The sequence below is a fragment of the Onychostruthus taczanowskii genome, unplaced genomic scaffold (assembly GCF_017590055.1).
Source record: "Onychostruthus taczanowskii isolate IOZ18803 unplaced genomic scaffold, ASM1759005v1 scaffold175, whole genome shotgun sequence".
Taxonomy (NCBI): domain Eukaryota; kingdom Metazoa; phylum Chordata; class Aves; order Passeriformes; family Passeridae; genus Onychostruthus; species Onychostruthus taczanowskii.
Window position 1 is genome coordinate 381,380 of NW_024498962.1, and position 20,638 is coordinate 402,017.

Consider the following 20,638-nt stretch of genomic DNA (forward strand, 5'->3'; position numbering starts at 1 on the left):
GCAGCATGCAGGTCAAATGCAGCAGAGTGGAGCACTGTGTAACTGTGCACTGCCCTCGGTCCCCAGGCTGGAGAGCTCATCAGCATTACCTGGGGCATGTCCCAGGCCTGGCAGGCATTCTCCCTGTGTGCACACCACACATCTGCATGCCAGTGTGCCCAGCTTGAAGCGAGCCCACACTGAGAAAAAACCAGGCAGGTATGTAGGCAAGGCACTGAAAAATGTTGTGTGCAATGCTCTGCATTTATGTGTCACATATGCGGCATGTATCATGAAGGCAATAGGTCCTGAACAGAGTGTACTTGCAGGGCAGAAAAGCCCAAATATGATCTGAGCAAGGATAAATTACTGGATTAGATCCCTTTTATCTATGGGGTCACATTTCACAATGCCCACTCCTCTCACAAAACAAGTCCACTAAGCCTAGTAATGGACACAACCAATGTTTATTTGTACTGTAGTTAATAGCTGTGCATAAGTGATCCCATTTACAGAAAATCAAGGTGAAGAACCCAGGTATGTTCCAGTGACTCCCAGGACAAGGGAGTCATTACTTCTACACTTTTCTGTTATTATCTGTTCACTACTATTTTCTTGCAGAATAAGTCTCAGACAACATCCTCTAAATCAGGCCTGTGAAGCACAACAGATTTATGCCTTCTGAAAGAAAATACAGGTTACTCTGCTATTAATATGTAAAATCTGGAGATGAAGTCACATCTGTATGATGATCTATTTTGGTGGACCACATGTTCTTAAATCCCGGCCTTGCTCTTTTAAACTATTAAGTGTGTCATAAATATTTGATGATCAACAAGCTTATAAAAGCTAAATGCAAAATATGAATAGAGGGAGAGCAAACGTGTGATTTAACTTTTAATTAATTACCAGCACCTTACACTAAATCCTGTCTTCTGTAAGTGGTAAAAAGTAACAAATGTCTTCCTTACTATAACCTGATCTAAATGATCAGCATTGCATTTATTTGTATTTTTTAAAGGAAAAGGATAAATTGTCTAGAAACAAGAGAACCAGGAAACAAGAAACAAGGTAGAACAGTCTGGTTTTATTACCATATGTAATCAAGAGCTTTTATTTCCCATCTCTCCTCCTTTTTCTTTTCCTTTCCTGCCTTTTTTTTTTCTTTTACAACCGACATTAAGTTGTGAATCATATGTTAGGGGGATGTGGAAATGAAGGGAAACTGGTGACATCACAATACTTTACAACTTTACAACAAATGAGAGTCTGAATTTGTTGCATCTACGAGTGTATAGCAAGGGTGGAAAGCAAAGGCACACATAGGTTCACGAACCCCTCAAAACAGAGGGTGGAAGAGAACTGGGGTTGGGAAAGGATGAAAACAGAAGACCCACTGAATACAAAATGAACATTTCAAGGTCAACCCAGTAACTGTGCTGTACTTTGTGAAGGCAGATCGCTGCACAAGCTGTTGCCATGATTATCCATCTCTGTGTTTTGGGAGAACGTGTTGAGGGATAATATCAAGGGAACCCTGCTTCAGGGGTTGGAGCTTGGTAAAAAGGTGTTGAGTTGGTTCTTGAAAAGAAAAATTACCTTGCTCCCTGCTGTTTTCAAAGGGTTTTCAGTTTGTTTTTATTAAAACAACAACATTGCTTTGGATACAGATCTATCTACTCCAGTCTGCATAGTTCACTACGGGTGAACAAAACTGTTTCATAAAAGAAGCCATGATGAAATGAAAGAACATGCAAGCACCCTTGTTACACACTTTGGTGTAGACCATCCAGACCTTATATATACCATCTATAAGCTAGTGGACTTAAAATCTGTCTTTTCAATCATTCAGAAACAAAACCAAAACCCTGAAAAACAAATGGAAGTATAAAATTTTAAAAAACAAATTGAAACAGAAACAACCACCTTACTCAAACATACTGTTCAGTAGATATATATATATATATATATATATAAAAAGCTTAGAAGCGATCCCCATCATTTTTCTACAGTATGTTGACACAGTTATTGTAACAGATTAAAAACACAGCTACGTTTTTGCATAAACTGAAAGACTGGAAAGGAACTTGCACACCTGCGCGCGCACACACACGCACACACCTGTGCGCACGCACACTCCCACACTAGCTACATGCACAGTCACACAAAAGAACAAAGGAAAAAAAACCAAAACCCACGTTTTTCCCCAAAGAAGTATATGCAGCATCCTTCTGGAGCAGCAGGTAGCTACAGCAGGAGCCTGCCTGCCTGTCCTAGCTCCATGTGCCCTGCATGCTGCAGGATGTGTGGCTGGGCTTTCTGCAGGGCTTGGCCCCTCTCACCAGTGCTGTCCCCAGCCAGGGGATGTACCAGCTCCATGGACAAGGGTGTTAGTCATTTTCCTGCTGCCAGTGAGAACGATCTCCACGCTGACATGCTGTAAAAAGGGAGCGGGAGGTGGGGGAAGGCAGAACCCCCAGCACGGTGCCTTGGGAGCACAACCACCACCTGTGGGTGGCTTTGAGAGAGGACTTGGCACAGCTAGAAAGTCAAATTTGGAGGGTATGGTGCTAGCCTAATTTCTTTAGGGATGTGAGGGTTATGAAAATAACCACCACATTCTTCTTTCAATGTCTTTACTCCAGTTTTTGAAGGGGCTTGGAGGAGGAAGAATCAATAAATATTTGCATTACTCAAAGGGGAAAAAGAAAAAGGTTTTACATACTACAGCTCACAAATATACACAACTGAGGGTGTAAGGCACAAATTTACATGTGGAAGAAAACAGGCTATTCACAGATATATTCCCACGAAAAACCCGTGTGATAAGACCATAATTTATGCATGGTAACAGCCGGCATATTAGCTAGTTCACACTGTTTGAGGATTTTGTTTGCCGTCTCACATGCAAGGTGAAATGAGATGGCACATCACAAGCTGGTGCCTTCACAGAAAGTATTAGCTACTGACAAAGCCATGTTGATAGCAATGTTGCACAGATGTGCAGCTTTTAAGTTTCTCTTGCAGCTGCTTTAGAAGTTATGAACTTGCGGTATTTGTTGCTGTCTTAGGTCAGAGGCCCAGCCAGCTAATTAGCTGAGAGACTTAAATAGATATCCCCTTTTTTGTTCAGCTAACCAGGCAGTCCAGGCACAAAGTTCAGAAATCCAGCTCCAACTTATCTAACTCAGTGAATTTATTGGAAAAATAAAAGAGTTCTAATTACTCCAGTTAATGGGTTTCATGTTAAATAGGTATAACTTTCAAGGTACTTCTCTGAAAAGCTGCTCGTGGGATGATAATGAAGGTCAGTTCCTTAAGAAAAATAAAAGTTGAACAATAAATAAGAGGAGTTACTTGAGTTAACAGTCACATGTTATTCATTAAAAGACAAGAGTAGCAGAAATCTATGACATAGTTCGCCCAAGCCGGCATTTAACTGCTATGACCAAATGACTGTAACACTGAAGGGCATAATTTCACAGTACCTGGTAGTGGTAAACCTCTGCCATTGTTAAGTCAGAGTTAGCTTTATCAATTGATTTTTAAAATTTTTTTCTTCCTTTTGTAAAAATTTTTTTTTTTTTTTTTTTTTTTTTTTTTTTTCTTTCTTTTTTTTTTTTTTTTTTTTTTTTAACATTTGTATGTTTTTTACATTTGTTTTGCTTTTCAGAGCACTCTTTCCCAGTTCAGGAATGCACTGTGCAGTTAGGGGCAGGGGGTGAAATGTCACAGTCACTTTCACCTGTGTGCTTTTGGCTCAATGTTTTTGATGGAGGGTTAGTCTTTTGAGCAAAGAACTGGCAGGTTGTGGGGGTGAATCCTGCAATTGCAAACCTTCAACCATGGGTCATATGGCTCGGGTTTAAAAAAATATTCCACTTTTCCCAGAGAGCAGAAATCCAACACATCTTCAGCTTGCAACAACCATCTTCTCAGAGGAGCGAGTGATAACAGTTGCAGAACAGTGGCTTTCAAGGGCAACTTCTGCTTAATTGCCATCCTCCTCCCACTCACCCTCCCCCTCTGATTATGTGCACGCATCGTTGGGCTTCATGGACGTGGAAAGCGGAGCAAAGGAAGGTTTGGGAGGTACGTCTGGCTTTAGCGAGGGCGTGCGTTTCAAGCCTGACCTCGTCAGTGAGTTGTAGGTAGTGAGGCTCGGCTGCCGGGATACAGTCACAGCCTGTGCCTGAGCAGCGTGGACCTGTATGGAGTCCACTCGCTGCGGGGCCGGTGGCGGGTTGTCACCCCGGCTGAAGCTCTGATTGCGGGACAGGTGGGACGAGTTGGAGGAGTTAGTGTTGTTTCTTTTGAGGGTTGATGCCTGATGACTTCTCGTGAGTGAGTTTGTGGGGTAGCTTCTCTTGTAGTCCACGTTGTAAGCAGAGGGGTGCATCTCCAGCCGCTTGCTCAGCCCGCTCTGTGACAGCGAGGTGCCTGGGGGTCCCAGGGAAGCCTCCCGCTGGGGGACTTTCGGTGGCATGCTGTCGAGATTTTCCACCAAGTTAACTCCATGGCTGGGGCTTTTGCTACTGAGGTGGTCCTTGATAGTTTTGTACTCAAGAGTGGCATTCTGGTCCTCCACGGACATCTGAGCCCCGTCGCTCATTTTTGGCTGGTCAACATACTCGTGCTGGTAGCCTTGCTGGGCTATGGGCAGGACCACAACACTGGGGATGTGGCTGGGAGAAGCCCTGAGCGGCAGGTCGGTTGGTATCACTGGCGAGGCCATGGAGGGGATATCTTTTGTGCAGGCATTGATGAGGTTCTGGTTTCTTTCCCATTCCCTACTGCCTCGGCTGGGCTTTCTCTTCTGCTGCAGGGTTGGGGTGGACTCAGGGGTTGGCAGGGCAGCCAGGTCCAGATGGTGCTGGTCAGCTTTGATTAGCATCTTGGCAGTGCTGCCCGGGGTAGCCAGCTTGCCATTGTGCATCAGAGGTGTGAGGATAGCTTCAGGCTTTGGCTCCTTGGACTGAGCATCCCCAAAGAGCCCACTGAGCTTGGAAACACTGCTCATGGAGCCACGGCGGGAGTGGGTCAGCTCCTTCTCCTTTCTCTGCACAACAGCCATATCTCTGCGGCGGTGGTCGCAGATGCAGTACACTATGATTCCCGAAAAGATGGCCCCCATGACAAAAGCAAGAATAACAGCAATGGCCAACAGGGTGACTGGCACCAGCTGATCATGACCTTTCAGGTAACTCTCCCGAATCACTCCTGCAATAGACAGCATACAGAGGTTAAACAAATTAAAGACAAAGCAGGGAGGTGGGGGAGGTTCTTATCATTAAGTACTTTATTCAAAGGCATGCCCCTTGGAGGTTTCTTTGTGTTGTGCAGGGTGATTTTGTTTATCAGCTTGTTCGAATTTGGAGACATACTTTACCTGCCAGCTACATCCATGTGCAGCCTTCAGCTTTCAGTACAGCTTTCAGATCTGGAGCTGAAGACTACAAAATTCAGGAGGTGAAAGGGAATTTACTTGCAGGACAAGTACAATTGTTTTGAAATCCTGGTCCTGGGCAATTCACACTGACTTCAGCAGATCTTTTAGCTTTCCTCTGACATACTGCTCATTCCTCACCTTTCTCTTTCTGATCTCTCCTAGGCTAATACCATCTTATTTTTGCTATGGTAAATCATTGATATTCAAAAGCCTTTAAAAGGAGGAGAGGAGATAGAATCTTGGTGAATACCAGAGAAGTATATGCCACATTGTTTAAGGCTTCTTTCTCTGCTCTTCATTCTGTTATCTTTGTCATGTGTTTTACAAGTCATGTCACATGCCTGGGCTTCAGAAGGGTGCTTGAGTAACTATGAAAGATAGAGCACAGTGTTGAAATTTATTAAGCCTGCTAGACTGTCCTTGCTATTTTAATTTTAAAAGCTCTCTCTTTTCTAAACACATGAATGTGCTGAAGCCTATGCTTTCTGTTCTAAAAGGCCTGACCTGGTGCCTCATCCTGTGGTTGGAGGTCACTGTCAAATCCTACCTGGCCATCCAAGCACCCGCTGTCTGAGGAGGCACCTTTGGCAGAGTGCACCTCCTCTGTATGAAGTCCCTAATGCAGCATTAATGAATACCCTGAATTTCTAAAGTAAGTTTTTTTTCCTCATATGGACACCAAGCCAGGAGCACTAATGGAGCACAAGCAAAAAGCCTGTAATTTTTTTTGTTTGTTTGGTTTTTAATTTCTGGTTTTGTTCTTACTGTTTACAAAGAACAGCCACAGTTTGACAAGGAACTGAAGGAGCAACTCTCCCACCTCTTCTTCCAGAGAGGGCCCAAGTGCCAGGGGATTAAAAGCTCCACAAGCTCAAAGGAAATGTAATAGTTGTCCTTATTTCAGGAGAGACAGCAAGGCAGAAAATACAACTCCAAGGCTCTCCTGAGACTTTATGAAGATACAAAACTTTCACATTGTTAATCAACTACTAAAATAAGGTTCTTTCATCTTTTGGCACAGAAGGTAATTAAAATCCAGAATTAGAATCAAACTATGTTAAAAGAATATTAAAAAGTTGCCACTATCTCACAGAAACCTTTGATAAGTATTCTGGCCAGATATAGTATTGTTCCCATTTTTCTGTCCCAAGTTAATTGCAGTATTTATGTGGACAAGGGATATTTGCATACAAGAGATGAACTGTGTATTTAAAAGCAAAACAGCTCTTGAAATCATAAGCACCTGGATGTGACATCACAGCTGGGTGCCACAGAAATTATTGTGCTCTGACAATACAAAGGATTGAGATTTCACAAGGAGAGTAAGTAGCAAGAGCAGATGATCACTTAAGAAAATAAGATCTGGCATTCACATAAATGTCCTAATAGTAAAATGTAAGGGCAGGAAAGTAAAACTCAGAAAACAATATATAATTAGAAACAATCTTCAAATTAAGTGTTTCTAAGAGAACTCTCTTTTAAAGCCCAGAAGCTTCTTCAGAGGCAGATTCTTCTATTCTTTGTCATCAGCACTTAACAAGCAGCAGTAAAACTTTATTCTGTAATTTAAACACACAAACAAAATTGCTGTATGTAGAAGTCTAGTGGTTACAGCACACTCAGCAGGAACCATATTTCACTGCAAAGGTGTTGGTCTTCTGTGATCCTTCACCTGCTGATATTTGCACCCTAGACTCTGCAGCATTTTGTGGCCAAATTTATTTACATTTGTAAAACTGTTTGCAGTGAATAACCAGAGAATCAGATAGAGAGTCTTAAATGGATGGGAAGAATGAAGTTAAGAAAAGCTTCACCTTAAGAAGTCTAATTTAATGGATTGGACTTCTCAGACATGTCCCTTTAAGCACTTATCCAATGTGTTTTGCATGGAAAAAACTCAAAATCTCTGCTCAGTGCCTACCTAAGGGTGTAAGCACCTAGAGTCAAAGCCCAAAAGCATGGGTTCGTGACAGGAAAGCCATATCTTACTAACTTAATATTCTTCACTGAAAGGATAGTCAGTCATTGAAAGAAGCTGTCTATGGAAGGGTTAAAATTATCATCCCTGAAACTTCGAAAAGCATGTCAATGTGCTACCTGGGAACATGGTTTAGAAAACACCACGGTGGTGCTAGGTTAAAGGGCGAACTTGATGATCTCCGAGGTCTTTTCCAACCTAAATTGTTCTATGATTCTATAATTCTAATATTCTTTTATATATAGACTGGGAGCAAGAGGCTGGAGTGCAGCTGTGGGAAGGGAAATAGCATTTTTGGTTGATAGTAAGCTCAATATGACTCAACCATGTACTCTGGTGGAAAAAAGGGCCAACCATATAAAAATATTGGAATGTGTCAACTTTCCAACACATAAAAATGATGGAAAGACTACAGGGCATCAGTGATGAGGTGTGGCTTAAAATACTTGGTTTGTTCAGCTTAGATGAGACCTCATTGCTACCTAAAACTTCCTCATGATAAGGAGTGGAGGGGGAAAGTGCCGTCACCTCTCTCAGATATCTGGTGATAGGATGCAAGGGGAATACCTTAAAACTCATGTCCATGCCTGAAATTTCCTACTGGCTGAGGGAAACTTCAAGCTCTGCACTCTCAGTCTTCTGCTTTAGGCCGAATCCTACTCTGCGAGTGATAGCCTTAAGCACAAAGCTGCATCACTGCATGAAAAACCAACGTAAAATCTTCAGCCTTAGGTTACCAGTAGATATCAAAACATTAGCACTCACATTACACCCAGTCCAGACTGCATGATCCTTTGTGTTCATGAAAGGAGTAGCTGAAATGATGTTGTGCACACTGCAGGTGTTTTACACTCAGAAATTTATGAGTCTCTTAAAATATCCTGATTCCAGCTATTTCCTCTTGAACTCAAACCTTCCTGATGTTTATTACGTTTCCTACACTAAAGGATATTTAACATTAGTGGCTTTTCTCTAGGCAGGCATATCTCTGGAAACAAAGTCAGTTTAATTATATGGTTTATTTCTTATCAGGGGTCTCTTCCATGTGTCATTAGTCATGCAAACAACCCCACTGACTTAAATATAAATAAAATAAAATTGGCAAGATTTAACCTTTCATTAATGTTCATGGAATAGATAAGAAAACTAAGTAATAAAAAAGTAGGAGAAATGCTCAGCATCCTGCTGTCATGACCAGAGGGTGGGTGGGGGTGGTCTGGAATTTAACATGATATATCAGCCTGTAGGCTGATAATTGCAGTTGTTGTCCATCAACATGTCAAACCTCAACATCAGCAGTAACTGCCTGCACAGTGCGGGATGACTAAGGAAGTGTGTGATCCCAACCATGTCAAGTTTGAGGCAAACTGTTCATGTCACTTTACAGACTGCATTCTGTGTGCTTTTACTTATCCTGCAGTTCTTAAAGAACATCACAATCCACAAGGCCAGTCCAGCATCCTTCATTTGCACTCACTGTTCAAGGAATTAAAATGAAGGAGAAAATAATCAGAAAAATGTAGGGTTTACAGTTTTGAAAGGCAAATAAAGTATTCGGACTCCCAGCTTTGAGGAAATACCTGTCATTAAAAAATCTTACTGCTATTTATTATCTGACATACTTTTAAGACATCATGTACTGGAAAACTGACCGGGCTGGCTGCATAGAACCAGTAAAATATGTCTGATATAAGTATCCTCATATTATATATATCTTATTTAATAAAAAAATTGTTATTCTATATTAAATACTTTTCAAATATTATGTCTAGCACTTTCCTGTTTGTAATATATCATTTGCAAAAGTGAAAAGACATTGCTTATTTCATTTTATGTGGTCTAAATCCACACCCCTGACTATTTTCTCTAGTGCATTGAGACCTATCACCTTGGATAACAACACACTATTCTTTTGAAAGGGATAGTTTTGAAAGAATTATCTGTGTTGACATTGTACTCCAGGGTTGTGTGGTGGTAAAAATGAAAGCAAACCTGAAAATGTTACAAAGAAATAGATGACATCAAATATTTGCATCTTCAAGGGTGCAATCTTACATGTTGTGTCACTAATGCCCCAAACATGCTGACATTTACTGACCTCCCTGGATGCTTTCTTTTGAGTCAAGCTCTCTCCCTTACAAATCACAGCTGGGCTTATAAGTTCAGGGTCCTCCTACATGTGATGTTGCATTATTTCTGGCTACTAAAAGAGCCAGTCTAGTCACCTGATATTCTCCCTTTTCCATGGCTAGTCTGATTCCCATAGACAACCTGACCCTTTCTCCTCCATTAACTTTCTGTAATTTCATCCCACTTCCTTTTGTCTGCATCTCCTAACATTGCCATTCATTTTCTCCGCCAGTATACCCTGCACTGTAACAGTCTGGAACATGCAAAATCACCTCTTCTTACTCATCTAATGAGAGAGAAGACCTGATATGGTATTGTGTTATACTGCTATGCATAATTGATTCCTTCTTCCAGCAGAGCTTCTAGGTAAGGTACACAGTTTGGGCTGGCTGGTTGGTTAAGAGGACATTTAGAAAAATGTTTCCAGACCTTCAAAGTGATTCAACTCACTTGAAATGAGCTAGAACATGTATAAACCCCATGAGTAGAGCCCTGGTCTAGCTAAAGGTAGTTGTAACTAACGAGCAAGAAGATATTACATTTTATGACAATAATACATATACTGTTGTTAAAATTATGTAAGATGGGAAAAGCAGACTTGTGATATGTCTCTGGGTAAAAATAATGTAGAAAAGACCAGAGGTTATGCAAAGATATAGATCTCTGTATGCTAGATTATCATAAGCAGGAAAGTGAGGCTCCCTCTTTTCACCAATTAACAAAAGTATTCAGGCTTTTGGACAGTACATACGCTAAAAAAAGCCAAGTTAGAAAGCAAGATGTGTATGAAAATACTGATGAAGCTATTCTGGAGATGCTCTGCTCCTTCTAATTCTAATAGAAAAGAAATTCCAAGGGTAGAAATGTAATTAAAATGAAAAAATCACAAAGGGATTAAATTCATTCCAAGGAATACATGGCATGAGCATAACTGAATACGAATAATGAATATCAACACAAAAAACTTCATTAAAGAAGGATAGATATAGGAAGACATGGAGACTAAACTATTTACGCCTGTTCCTGCGGCTATTTAAAAAAAAAAAAAAAAAACCAACAAAAAAAAAATCCCCACTCTGATCTGTAATCAGAAATATAACAAAGTTAGGGAGTAAGTGTGGACCATGATAGAGAAAAGAGGCAAACCTACTTAGATACTAGACATTTTTAAATTGTCTTAAGGAATTTGTCTCCCACTGCTTAAGGAGCTACCCAAAGCAATTCTTAGACATTGTGTGGTATCTTGGACAACACTGGAAAAAGTACAAGCATAATGAGCTCTGGAAAAGGACAAGTGTATTATGTACCTTTGAGAATAGCCAAAGGGAGGACCCAACAAAACACAGACCTACCACTACAATCTTTCAAATGGAGGCAACACTAGAACAAGTAATAAAACAACCGATTTTATGAGCACCCAAAGAATAAAGTAATTAAAAAAAACCCCCCAACATATTTTTCAATAGTAAATTACGTTAAACCAGACAAACTTCCTTGCTCGGCAGGATAAATGGATTACTTTTTTGTGGGGAAGGAGTAAGTATGATAGCCCTTGACTTCTCTAAAGCCTTTGACTTATCTTCTCAGAAGTAAATGAAAGGAGCTAAAACCTGCTAAAAAGTTGCAGTTGAAAAGTGCTGATCAAAGGTCTCCCTGGAAAGAGATCTGAAGTAAGGTGTTTGTCTCAGGAGAACAGCAATTAACAGGCATCTGCAGAAAGGAGACCTCGACTCCAGAGGCCCAGCAAAAGCTCTGTGTCCTTTTAGCATGTACAGCATAAAAAGAAACATCTCGTGATGAAGCCTAAATTTCCTCATCTCACCTGTGATCCCTGCGTGCCACGAATGGCAGGACATCAAGAAAAGCCCCACAGTCACATTCCTTTCAGTCTTAAATTCTGGTGTGTGCTTTGCAGTGAGTACAAACTGAAATTCCAGCTTATAACCTTCACAATTCATTAACAATGAAAACAAGCAGCAAATTACACTCCAGTTTGAATAGCTTGATGACTTTTAGTGAAAGTTTGGATGCTGCCCTCTTCCAGGGCAGCTGTAGCCAGTAAGGATAACTCTAGGGACAGACAGCAATACTTGGTCTGCCACTGCAATTTGCTGTGTGTGAATAACAGCTATCTGTCCTGAAAAGTAACACCTTTCAGTCTGAGAACTGCAGTTTGCTGCAGTGTGGAGACAAGGAAATGATTTATGGCTGGCAGAGGTGTGCCCTGGGCAACGGGAAGACCACACGCGCCGCAATCTCTCTGTGATCAGATCAACAGGGAGCTGTCATTATCTGCCTTTCCAAAGTTGCCTACAACAGTTGGTAAAGTAATAACCCAAAATGGTGACACACATGAAACTTGAAACACTGAAGTGGGAAATTGAGAATGATGTTTTGGAAGGGAAATGAGGGAATAACTATCAGGAAATAAGGTGATATTTATCTCCAGACCACACACTAAGAGCAGTTAAGGCATGAGTGTCATCGCTGTGTTAAATGTCACCTCTCTAGCTAAATGGGAATAAGCCCATGTCTGTCTCCAACAGCTACAAAATCACTTGAGACTTCCCACTGAACAAGCCATTGTTACAGAAAAGCACAATTATTTCTTTACTATTGTAATCTAAGGGGAAAACTCAGCAGTTTATTTCATTCTTCAGTGCAAGCTTCTCTGTAGGATGTACATCTCCCTCACCTTAGGCTTGCAAGAAACACTGGTGAAAAACCTCATTATAAATGAAGGTTTTTATGGGCTTCAACATATCTTTTTAAAATAATACTGAATAGGTTTTCAACATGTGTGTCCAGGTGTTAGAAATGTGTTTACAGGTAGTCTCATGCTGCTAAAAGACTATTTCAGACTGGAAAATCCCTGCAGGTATTAACAAGCTTTCCTCCTCTTTTTAAACTAGCAGTAATAATTAAAAAAAAAAAAAAACAAAAAACCAAAAAAACAAACAAAAAAACCAAAAAAACAAAACAAAAACAAAAAAAAAAACAACAACCACCCAAAAACCCAAAAAACCCCTCAAACCTCCAGGAAACAACCAAACAAAAAAATCTCCAGAAAAATTTAGACTGAACTCTGAGATTTCAGTGTCAGAAAAACAGAGGAATGATCAAAGTCTACCTTGCACTTCTGAGATCTTATCTCATGTTTTCCTGAAGGAATAATTTAAAGATTTTATATAAACCAACCATATTATTATCCCAATGACTTGGTGTTTGCAACTTTAATGGAATTGCTTTATTGAAAGCAGTGAGAACATTTTTTCTTCATCTTTGTTCTGCTAGGACTTATTGTGCTGACTCAGTGCAATACCACCCAGTACCCCTTTTTCTGGACTCCTGGTGTCACCAGCTAGAAAAACCCCCAGCCCAAACATTCATAGTTAAAATGGCTGGAAAATGCTTTCCCCTGCCTTCCCTCTCAGTAAAGCTGTATAGTTGACTCATAAAGGTCTACAACTCTTAAGATTTGCATGACTGCATTGAGAAAATCAATCCATCTTCTCTCATACTCCACCCTAGGGCTCTCAAAGCCAGCTGCCTAAGCTAGTAGTCTGAGGTATCTAGCAAGGAAAAAGTAGGTGCATGAAGTTGGAAAGAGAATTAATTTGTTAAACAAAAAACCTTCAGTTACAAAGAGCCTGGGGATCATTGGAGGTATGAGAAGAAATCATACTCCAGAACTGTGAAAAAAAGAAAAATCAATAAATAATGTGACTGACGTAACCTGCAAATTCTTGAAAACTACCTAAGCAATCTGATCAGCTCTAGTGGCCTCTGTTAGGGTTTTCTGTCCCCTTATCAGACCTATTTCAGAAACAATCCCTCCAGGACAAGATGATAAACTGATCTTTAACAGTGGTTTAATTTCTTCTTTCAGCTGGTTCATCATTTTGTCATTTCTCTCCACTTTCCATGAGTGACTGTCAACATGACTCTCTATAGAAAAAAGACAGTTATAACTTACAAAAGGAGGGGAGACCAACACGTCCATATGATATAACTTGTGACTCTTGAAGCACCATTTAAAGAATGGATTCCAATTATTTGGTTTCAATTTGATTATGAGCCTGCAATCCAACTTTTCTGCATGCTACTGTGGCCATACAAAATTCACACCATGGCCTTGTGAATTCTCACTTGTGAATTTTGAAACAAGGGATTATTATAGATGGAAATCAAAAAACCTGAACCAGAAAATTCATGCTCATACAATTTCCACCCCTAGTGGAGTGAAGGGGAGACAAGACTGAAAAAGACTGGAATAGGAAGCTCTTAAAGCTTTTTGAAATGTGTTACTTCTGAGCAGTATCTCTGTAAATTAACCAGTTTATTAAGCTTGCAGGTATGGGAGGAGGTTTGTCTGACACAACCTCCTGTATGTGTAATATAATGAAAGTCATTACAGTCCTGAAGCCAACCCCATTTTGTTTGTCCCAGAGGCTAAGCTCAGGGCCAGCCCTTGCACTAGAAAGCATTTGACAACTTTTCTCCCACTGGCAGGTGGTACACAGTGGCTGATAATTTTGAACTTTCCTGATTTCAGTACTTTCCTTCACCTCTCACCCTTTCCCAGCGAGCAAAGATAATTTTAGATGCATGGTGGGGAATAAGCAGACATATCAGGTCGCTTTAAAAAAAAAAAAAAAAAACATAAAGCACAGGCATTCACAGTAGTTAAAAACAAGATGTATAAAATCCAAATGTCAAGGAAAATTAATTCTTTTGTAGCTTGTCTCGGCAGACACAAACTTTATGCTGCTTTGCATCTTAAAACACAAATTTCCTTTAAAGTCTGCAGCATTTCCTCTAGTGATGTAAAAAAAGCTCAGTGCACATTCTGGGACCTTTCTAGTATGCCTGGGATAAGCTTAAACATATACAGCTGCTCTTTATTAGCTTACTTCAGGGGATCTTTCACAGCTGGGTTAACATAGATTTACATATGTTTGGCTGAATATGCATGATTTCAGGGCTCCAGAGAAGTTGTTGTAGCCTGCAAAGTGAATCTCTCATCTTCACAGCTCCCTTTTCACTGCAAGGAGCTCCTCTGATGGCACAGAACAAGTGTTGGGTGTTTCTTTTTTTTCAGGTTTTTTTTTCTTTTCCTGATGCGGGCATTATGTATTCTGAGCAACCCAGTGCCTTTCTGGAAGAAGTTTTATGAATAGTGTCAAGGAAAAAGAAGCTGTCACTGAGAAATTCTGTGGCTTTTCCTCTCCTTTTATACAGCCTGTTTTGAACTATGGCCTTTCTGCACAACAGGGAAAAGTGAAGTTTGCAGAATGTCAACTTAAGCAGCTCTGCTTAGCAGGCTGAAGCTCAAAGCAGCCTTATGGTAGAATTTGGGTTAAATTTCAAACATTGCACGTAACCTAAAAGCAAAAATTGTTTCCTCATCAGCTCTGATCTTGCTTAAAGACACAAAAATGCAAATGCTAATTTTGAGCTAATAGGGCAACTGAACGCATCACGGCTGAACTAACAAAGGAGTCATCTATTACACATTTTCAAAGACAAATAGTAAGGCAGTACCCTATATCTCCAATTCTCCAAGGGTTCTGGAAATTATAACTAAATTGTTGAACAACTATGTGACCAAGCCAACAGTGTTTATTCATGCACACAGACTGTATTTCTTAGAAACAGTCCTTCTACCCACAGCTGGGCTGGGCTGGTGCATGCTAGGAATGTGGCTGGACCCCTTGTTAGCTCTGCCTTTACACAGAGGAAGGATAAAACCTCTTCTGTGACTAGAATGCCATCACTGTATATTGCATGACAGGAAACAAACACTGTGGATTAGCTCTTCATTTCTCCTACACTCATGAACACAGCAGGTGTAGTCAAAAGCCCTGGACTTAAGAATTAAAACATGTCCCTACCAGGGATATTGAGAAGACTGCTTCTTCCAGAAAGATTTGCAGATCTGCTAAAAAACCAGATTATACATATCTGATATTAGGTTTATAATTTCCCTTTGTATTGCAGTACCATTGCCTCTCCTGCCTTTGAACACTTTAAATGGGATTGTGATGAGTGTGAAACACAGGCTGTAACAGTCAGCAAGACTAATTTTACTGCTAGGTCTTCTTTGATTTCTCACAACTCTTCAACTATCAGAGCCTTTCTTTACTCTGTTACACTAATTCACATCCACAGTATGTCCAGTAAAGCAAGCATAGTTACTCCAGTCATATCCTGAGGTAAAAGATAGCATTTCCCTCATAGACTTGGTGCCCAGATGCTGCTATGGTCTCACTTAATTTTCTGTCTCCAGTGGTACCTTCTTTCATGCATTTTTCTGTCTTATTTATAGTTCTCTGCTTTTTTTTTTTTTTTTTTTTTTTTTTTTTTTTTTTTTTTTTTTTTTAACCTAATTATTTTTTTTTACCACCTCCCTACATTGCAGACACTGGTATAATGTGTGTACATTTTTATTTTATTGCCACAACTTCACTGAATGTTTCCTGTGTACGTTTTTTAACATGCTCATTAATTACTACAGCCAGTCTCTTCCCTAGATGAGGTGAACCTGTAGCTTCATCTCAGAGGACATACATTGGCAAGTACCTGCCCCAGCCCCGGTAAAGCTGCCCTGAGTCCAGCACTAATATCCTCAGAGCTGTGCGGGCAAACAAGTATGCTCTCCAACATACATTCAAATCCCATGCAGACACCCTCTCAATTGTCCAGCAGCAGGCTAGGCAGACATACCTGTCTGCTCTACCAAGCATCTCACAAACAGCAGGGTTGCTGCTGCAAATAACAACTCCCCCAGCATTGCAATCCGTTCTGCTACTGGGTCAAACTTTACTTTTCTGGATTTACTGCAGTCATTTGTCCAGTTCCTGCTCATGCTCTTACTTTAACCCAGCATTTTCCAGTGCTGCAGGAAAAACAGGGAGCTTACACAGCTAGTTAGTCAACGTGAAGGTAGCTCCTGCAACAAGGAGCATGACTGGCTTTTTCACATTTGTAGATTAGCTCTGAAGACATTTTACTGATCTACAGATATACAAATTTCCATGTAAGAGGTTAAAGCCTAATTTATTTTCCTAGTGTTGGAACTCTCTCAATTTTTATCATGATCTCTTTTCACTTGAGGACATATAACACAGTGTAGGTGAGATCAAACCTTTCAGGGAAGCATTGCTGATGGTATAAAGTTGTCTTGCCATGAGCAAGTAGAGATAAACAGTATTGTTTTTCCAGGTCTTGATGCTGGGTATATAAAAGTAGCTGCTGATTTGATATTAGTAGTTTAGTTCAATGAGTGTGAACTGCACACTGAGATATGAAAAAAACCCTGTGTACACAAAATTAATTGGTCTCACTGGATGATTGCCTCAGGACATTGCCTGCTGTTGGTCGTATTTAGACAAAAAACATATAAAGTGCTGCAAAACTGTAAGACTTTAAGACACTGAATAGAGACTCCTGTTTTGTAGAGATAAAGCTGAATGCTGTTTGCAGAAAAAGAGCAGTGCTCTTTACATTCCTTGTTATGAGCCATGATTGCACAAACCTCTGCACAGGCTGTGGTGAATGCAGGAGGTTCACTGTGGACAGAAGGCAGAAGAAGGGACAGAGGGAACTTCTGCACTGTGCCCTCCTTTGAGAGGCTCTGACTGGGACTCATTCAGCCATGAATGCACATAGAGAATTGCTGAGTTGTTTGATGGGAGATATGAGCTGGTAGCAGAAATAAATTTCTCCAGTGCTGGCCATGGCCTCAAAGTCACTACTGATGGCCTTGTCTGCACCACGTGGTAAGACCACTTCTGTGAGCATCCTTAAAAACCGGTGGTACTCAGTGTCCACCCAGCACAGTGGCTTCTGTTGCACTCACCCTGCTTGCTTGTAAACAAGAAGTCGGTATGTATTTAAGAATAAGAATTTACTGATTTAAATAATAAGAAAACATCAAAAACATATGCTTTTGTCAAAAGACTTTTAGAATTGTTTTAGTGAAGGCTTTGGTCAGGTGTTTCTGCACATGCTTAAATTCTCTGTGCGTGGGTACTGTTTGTGTTCAGCAACTGCAGATCTTTCAGGCTCTCCAAAAATACTCCTCTATGTCTTTCTACAAGGACATGATAGTGGATAGCAGTAGCTTTGCAGGGCTTCGAAAATGTGCCTGCTTTCCCCCAACTGCCTTTTTTTTATATAACAGCTGCTCTTTTATTTTCTATCACAATTGTGGGTAAGATGGGATGGAACATGAACAAGATGGCATATTATTGACAGCATGCAGCTGGTGTTATTTTCCAATTAAAAAATCCTTGATGGGTATATGAAAGAACTGTCTAGTTCATGCCCAGTTGTAACAATGCTATCAAGCTGCCCCCTCAGCTGAGATTTTATTTCACAGAAGAGAAGCAGTCTTTGGTTGCTAGTAGAACAACAGTTTAATATCCTGGCCAACACAAAATTGGTGATGAACATGCTGTTAGCCATTTACAAATGTTTGCTATATTGTATAGCTGTGCCAGAAATTCTCTTAGTTCTTCTTCTTCCTGAGCAACTACTCTGTAAACTGCCCTAAGCCCTTCTAATGCCAATGGAGCTGTTAAAATCCACTTGAGCAGGGACCCTGACTTACTCTGCTCTGCTGGGGCAGGGAGAGTTATCAGACTATCAGCTGGTGGTTTAAGAACACCAATGCTCAGAGTACAGAGTTGTTTGTGCATTTAGTTGTCTAACTGTGACCAGTCTCTTCTGGGCATGAGGGACTGAGATTTCAAAAAAACTTACAGCTTTGCCAACAGAACTCCTTTTCTTTTCCCTCTCAGGGATGTTAGGATGCACATTTTTGATACAGTGGTAAATATACACTATCTGCTTCAAAACTTCTCAATAAAGTGCCCTTAAGACACATTTTTTGTAACATGAGAATTACATGTCTTTTCCGTATCCTCTCTCTCAGCCACTGGCATAATTTTGGAGCACATGATTAAAGTCTAGCAAAATTAGCAGCAATGGCAACCAGATAGCAGAGGGTACAGTGCCTCACTAAATCACTTTTAAAGAGTTTGAAGGAACACCTCCCTATACACCTGACTAAATGAAAGAAATTCAGAGGAACAACTGCTTCCCAAACACAATGACATTTGTTATCTGTGTTTAATGTTCAATAAAACCGAGATTGCAAAACCTAAATTATGCCCTCTCCAGGTTTTTAATTTTTTAATTAACTACATGCTGTTGATCAGTAAGCACCAGCCCATGCTGACACAAGGAATTAAGTGTGCCTATTTTACAGACAAAGAAAACTAATTAAAATGGAAAACTTGTTTGGGATCCTTCCTATATAATTAAAGAGATACTGATAACCAATAACTAAAAATTAATGAATATGAGAAAAATGTAGGTGGTGTTTTTTACAGGGCAGGTAATTAGACAGCTGACAGTTTACAGACCATATTAACAGTGCTCTGAACCAGGACTGTCAATGTTTAGGTCATTGTAAAATTACCACATCACATCTGAACTATTAATACAGTAATTGAAACTAGGTATATCCTATATGAGAAAAATGAATTATTCAAATATCTTTAACAGTATATTGACATTTTAATTGTACACTGGCATTAACAAAACTAAAAGGTGCTTTAAATATCTTTCACCTACTAGATTTTCTCCTATTAAATCCCTTTGAATGTCAAACCAGTTTCAGAAATCTCTTGTTTAAAGGGCCAGACTGTCCTCCCAATTCAGCATCTTTATTTAGCACAGTATCTCCTTATAATCAATGTAAACATCACAAAAATGAAACTGGGTAACCTGTCCACCAGCTGTGCCTTGCTATTTCTAGATAAGAATAGTGGCTCTGTGGAGCAAGCACACCCAACAGCAAATTTCCAGCTCTTGATAAATATGTCAGTGCTACAAAGGTCAAACAAGAGCACGAGGCAGTCTGTGTTCCTCCACTGAGCCATCCTCACCGGGTGACAGTGGATGAATGCAGCTGGGGATCTGGTCCACCACACAATAGCTCTAGTGCCCTGAACCCTGAGCAACTGCCTTCACAAATTAGATGTGGCCTCTTTTATTGAAAAAGCACATCAGGGTCCTGGGACAATGACAGTTTTTCCCTCTTTTAGTCAGACAAGCCTCTACAGCTCATTGCAGCCTGGAAATGGATAGCCTGACTTGAAATCTGTGCAGGTGAACAATTACGGGTCAAGGATACCTGCTGTTTCCAGAAGCCACATTTGATAACATCTATTTTAAACTTCACCATTCTTTTATTTGTAGGATCTAATGTGGGAGCAGAAACTGTTTTCATAACCAGATCAATACAACTTCTTCTGTTACCAATGATGTAATTTTTTTTATTCGCTACTAAACAGCAAATGGCTCTTGGTTCTAATCTTGCCACTCAACGTTTCCATTTCTGGTAGTTAAATCTGAAATCTGTACTGTTAGTGAAATGCAGAAATGCTTTGAATTCTGAAAATGTTAAATGAGTGTCAGTGCTAAAGTATAGGCATTTCTTTAAGTGTGGCACAGGCAGTTGGTGTGTGCTGGAATATACCCCACCATTATCTTGATTTCTTCATCCTTGCCTGTCTTTTGCAGTTAAATCTGTTCCTTTCCTTACACTTTCAGATGGCCACTATAGAAAATCTGCAACTAAATAAGCTGGAGCTTTCTTTACATAAAGTTTGAAATGCAGGCTTAGTCACAGAGAAGGCGCACTAAATCACTGCCCAATACTCTATTATAACCCTGTGTTTGACTAAAATTCACTTAAAGATGTGGCCCTGCTCAGGGATTTAGCTTCTGACATCTTTTCTGATTGCCATGTCTCTGCTCTGTCTCTTCACTCTTGTTCCCAGAGAAACTTACTAAAATATAATTTAAAAAAGTCTGAAGAAAGTCTGCTGTCAGAAACATCCTTCCAGCATTCTTCTTTCGTGAATTTTATATACAATTTCCATTTTATTAATTAGCATCTACTTTACTACTGTCACTGAACTTGAAGATGTAATCTGAGATGATTAGCTGTCTCTAGCCGTGGGAGCAGACAGCTCATACATGCAAGACAGAACAGAAGAACGATCAGTGTCATTTCTCTGGACAAGTCT

At 40.2% G+C, this 20,638-nt stretch overlaps 1 protein-coding gene across 5 annotated transcripts in view; it reads right to left on the reverse strand.

Moving 5' to 3' along the window:
- Nucleotides 1-430: 430 nt before the first annotated feature.
- SEMA6A (semaphorin 6A) overlaps nt 431-20,638 on the reverse strand; it is a 117,572-nt gene continuing 97,364 nt past the window's right edge. For all 5 annotated transcript variants that reach the window (XM_041400220.1, XM_041400219.1, XM_041400216.1 and 2 more), the window contains one exon: nt 431-5,199. In XM_041400220.1, the coding sequence (XP_041256154.1) occupies nt 4,010-5,199 (1,190 nt within the window). In that variant the 3' untranslated portion in view covers nt 431-4,009. The remainder of the gene's footprint in view (nt 5,200-20,638) is intronic.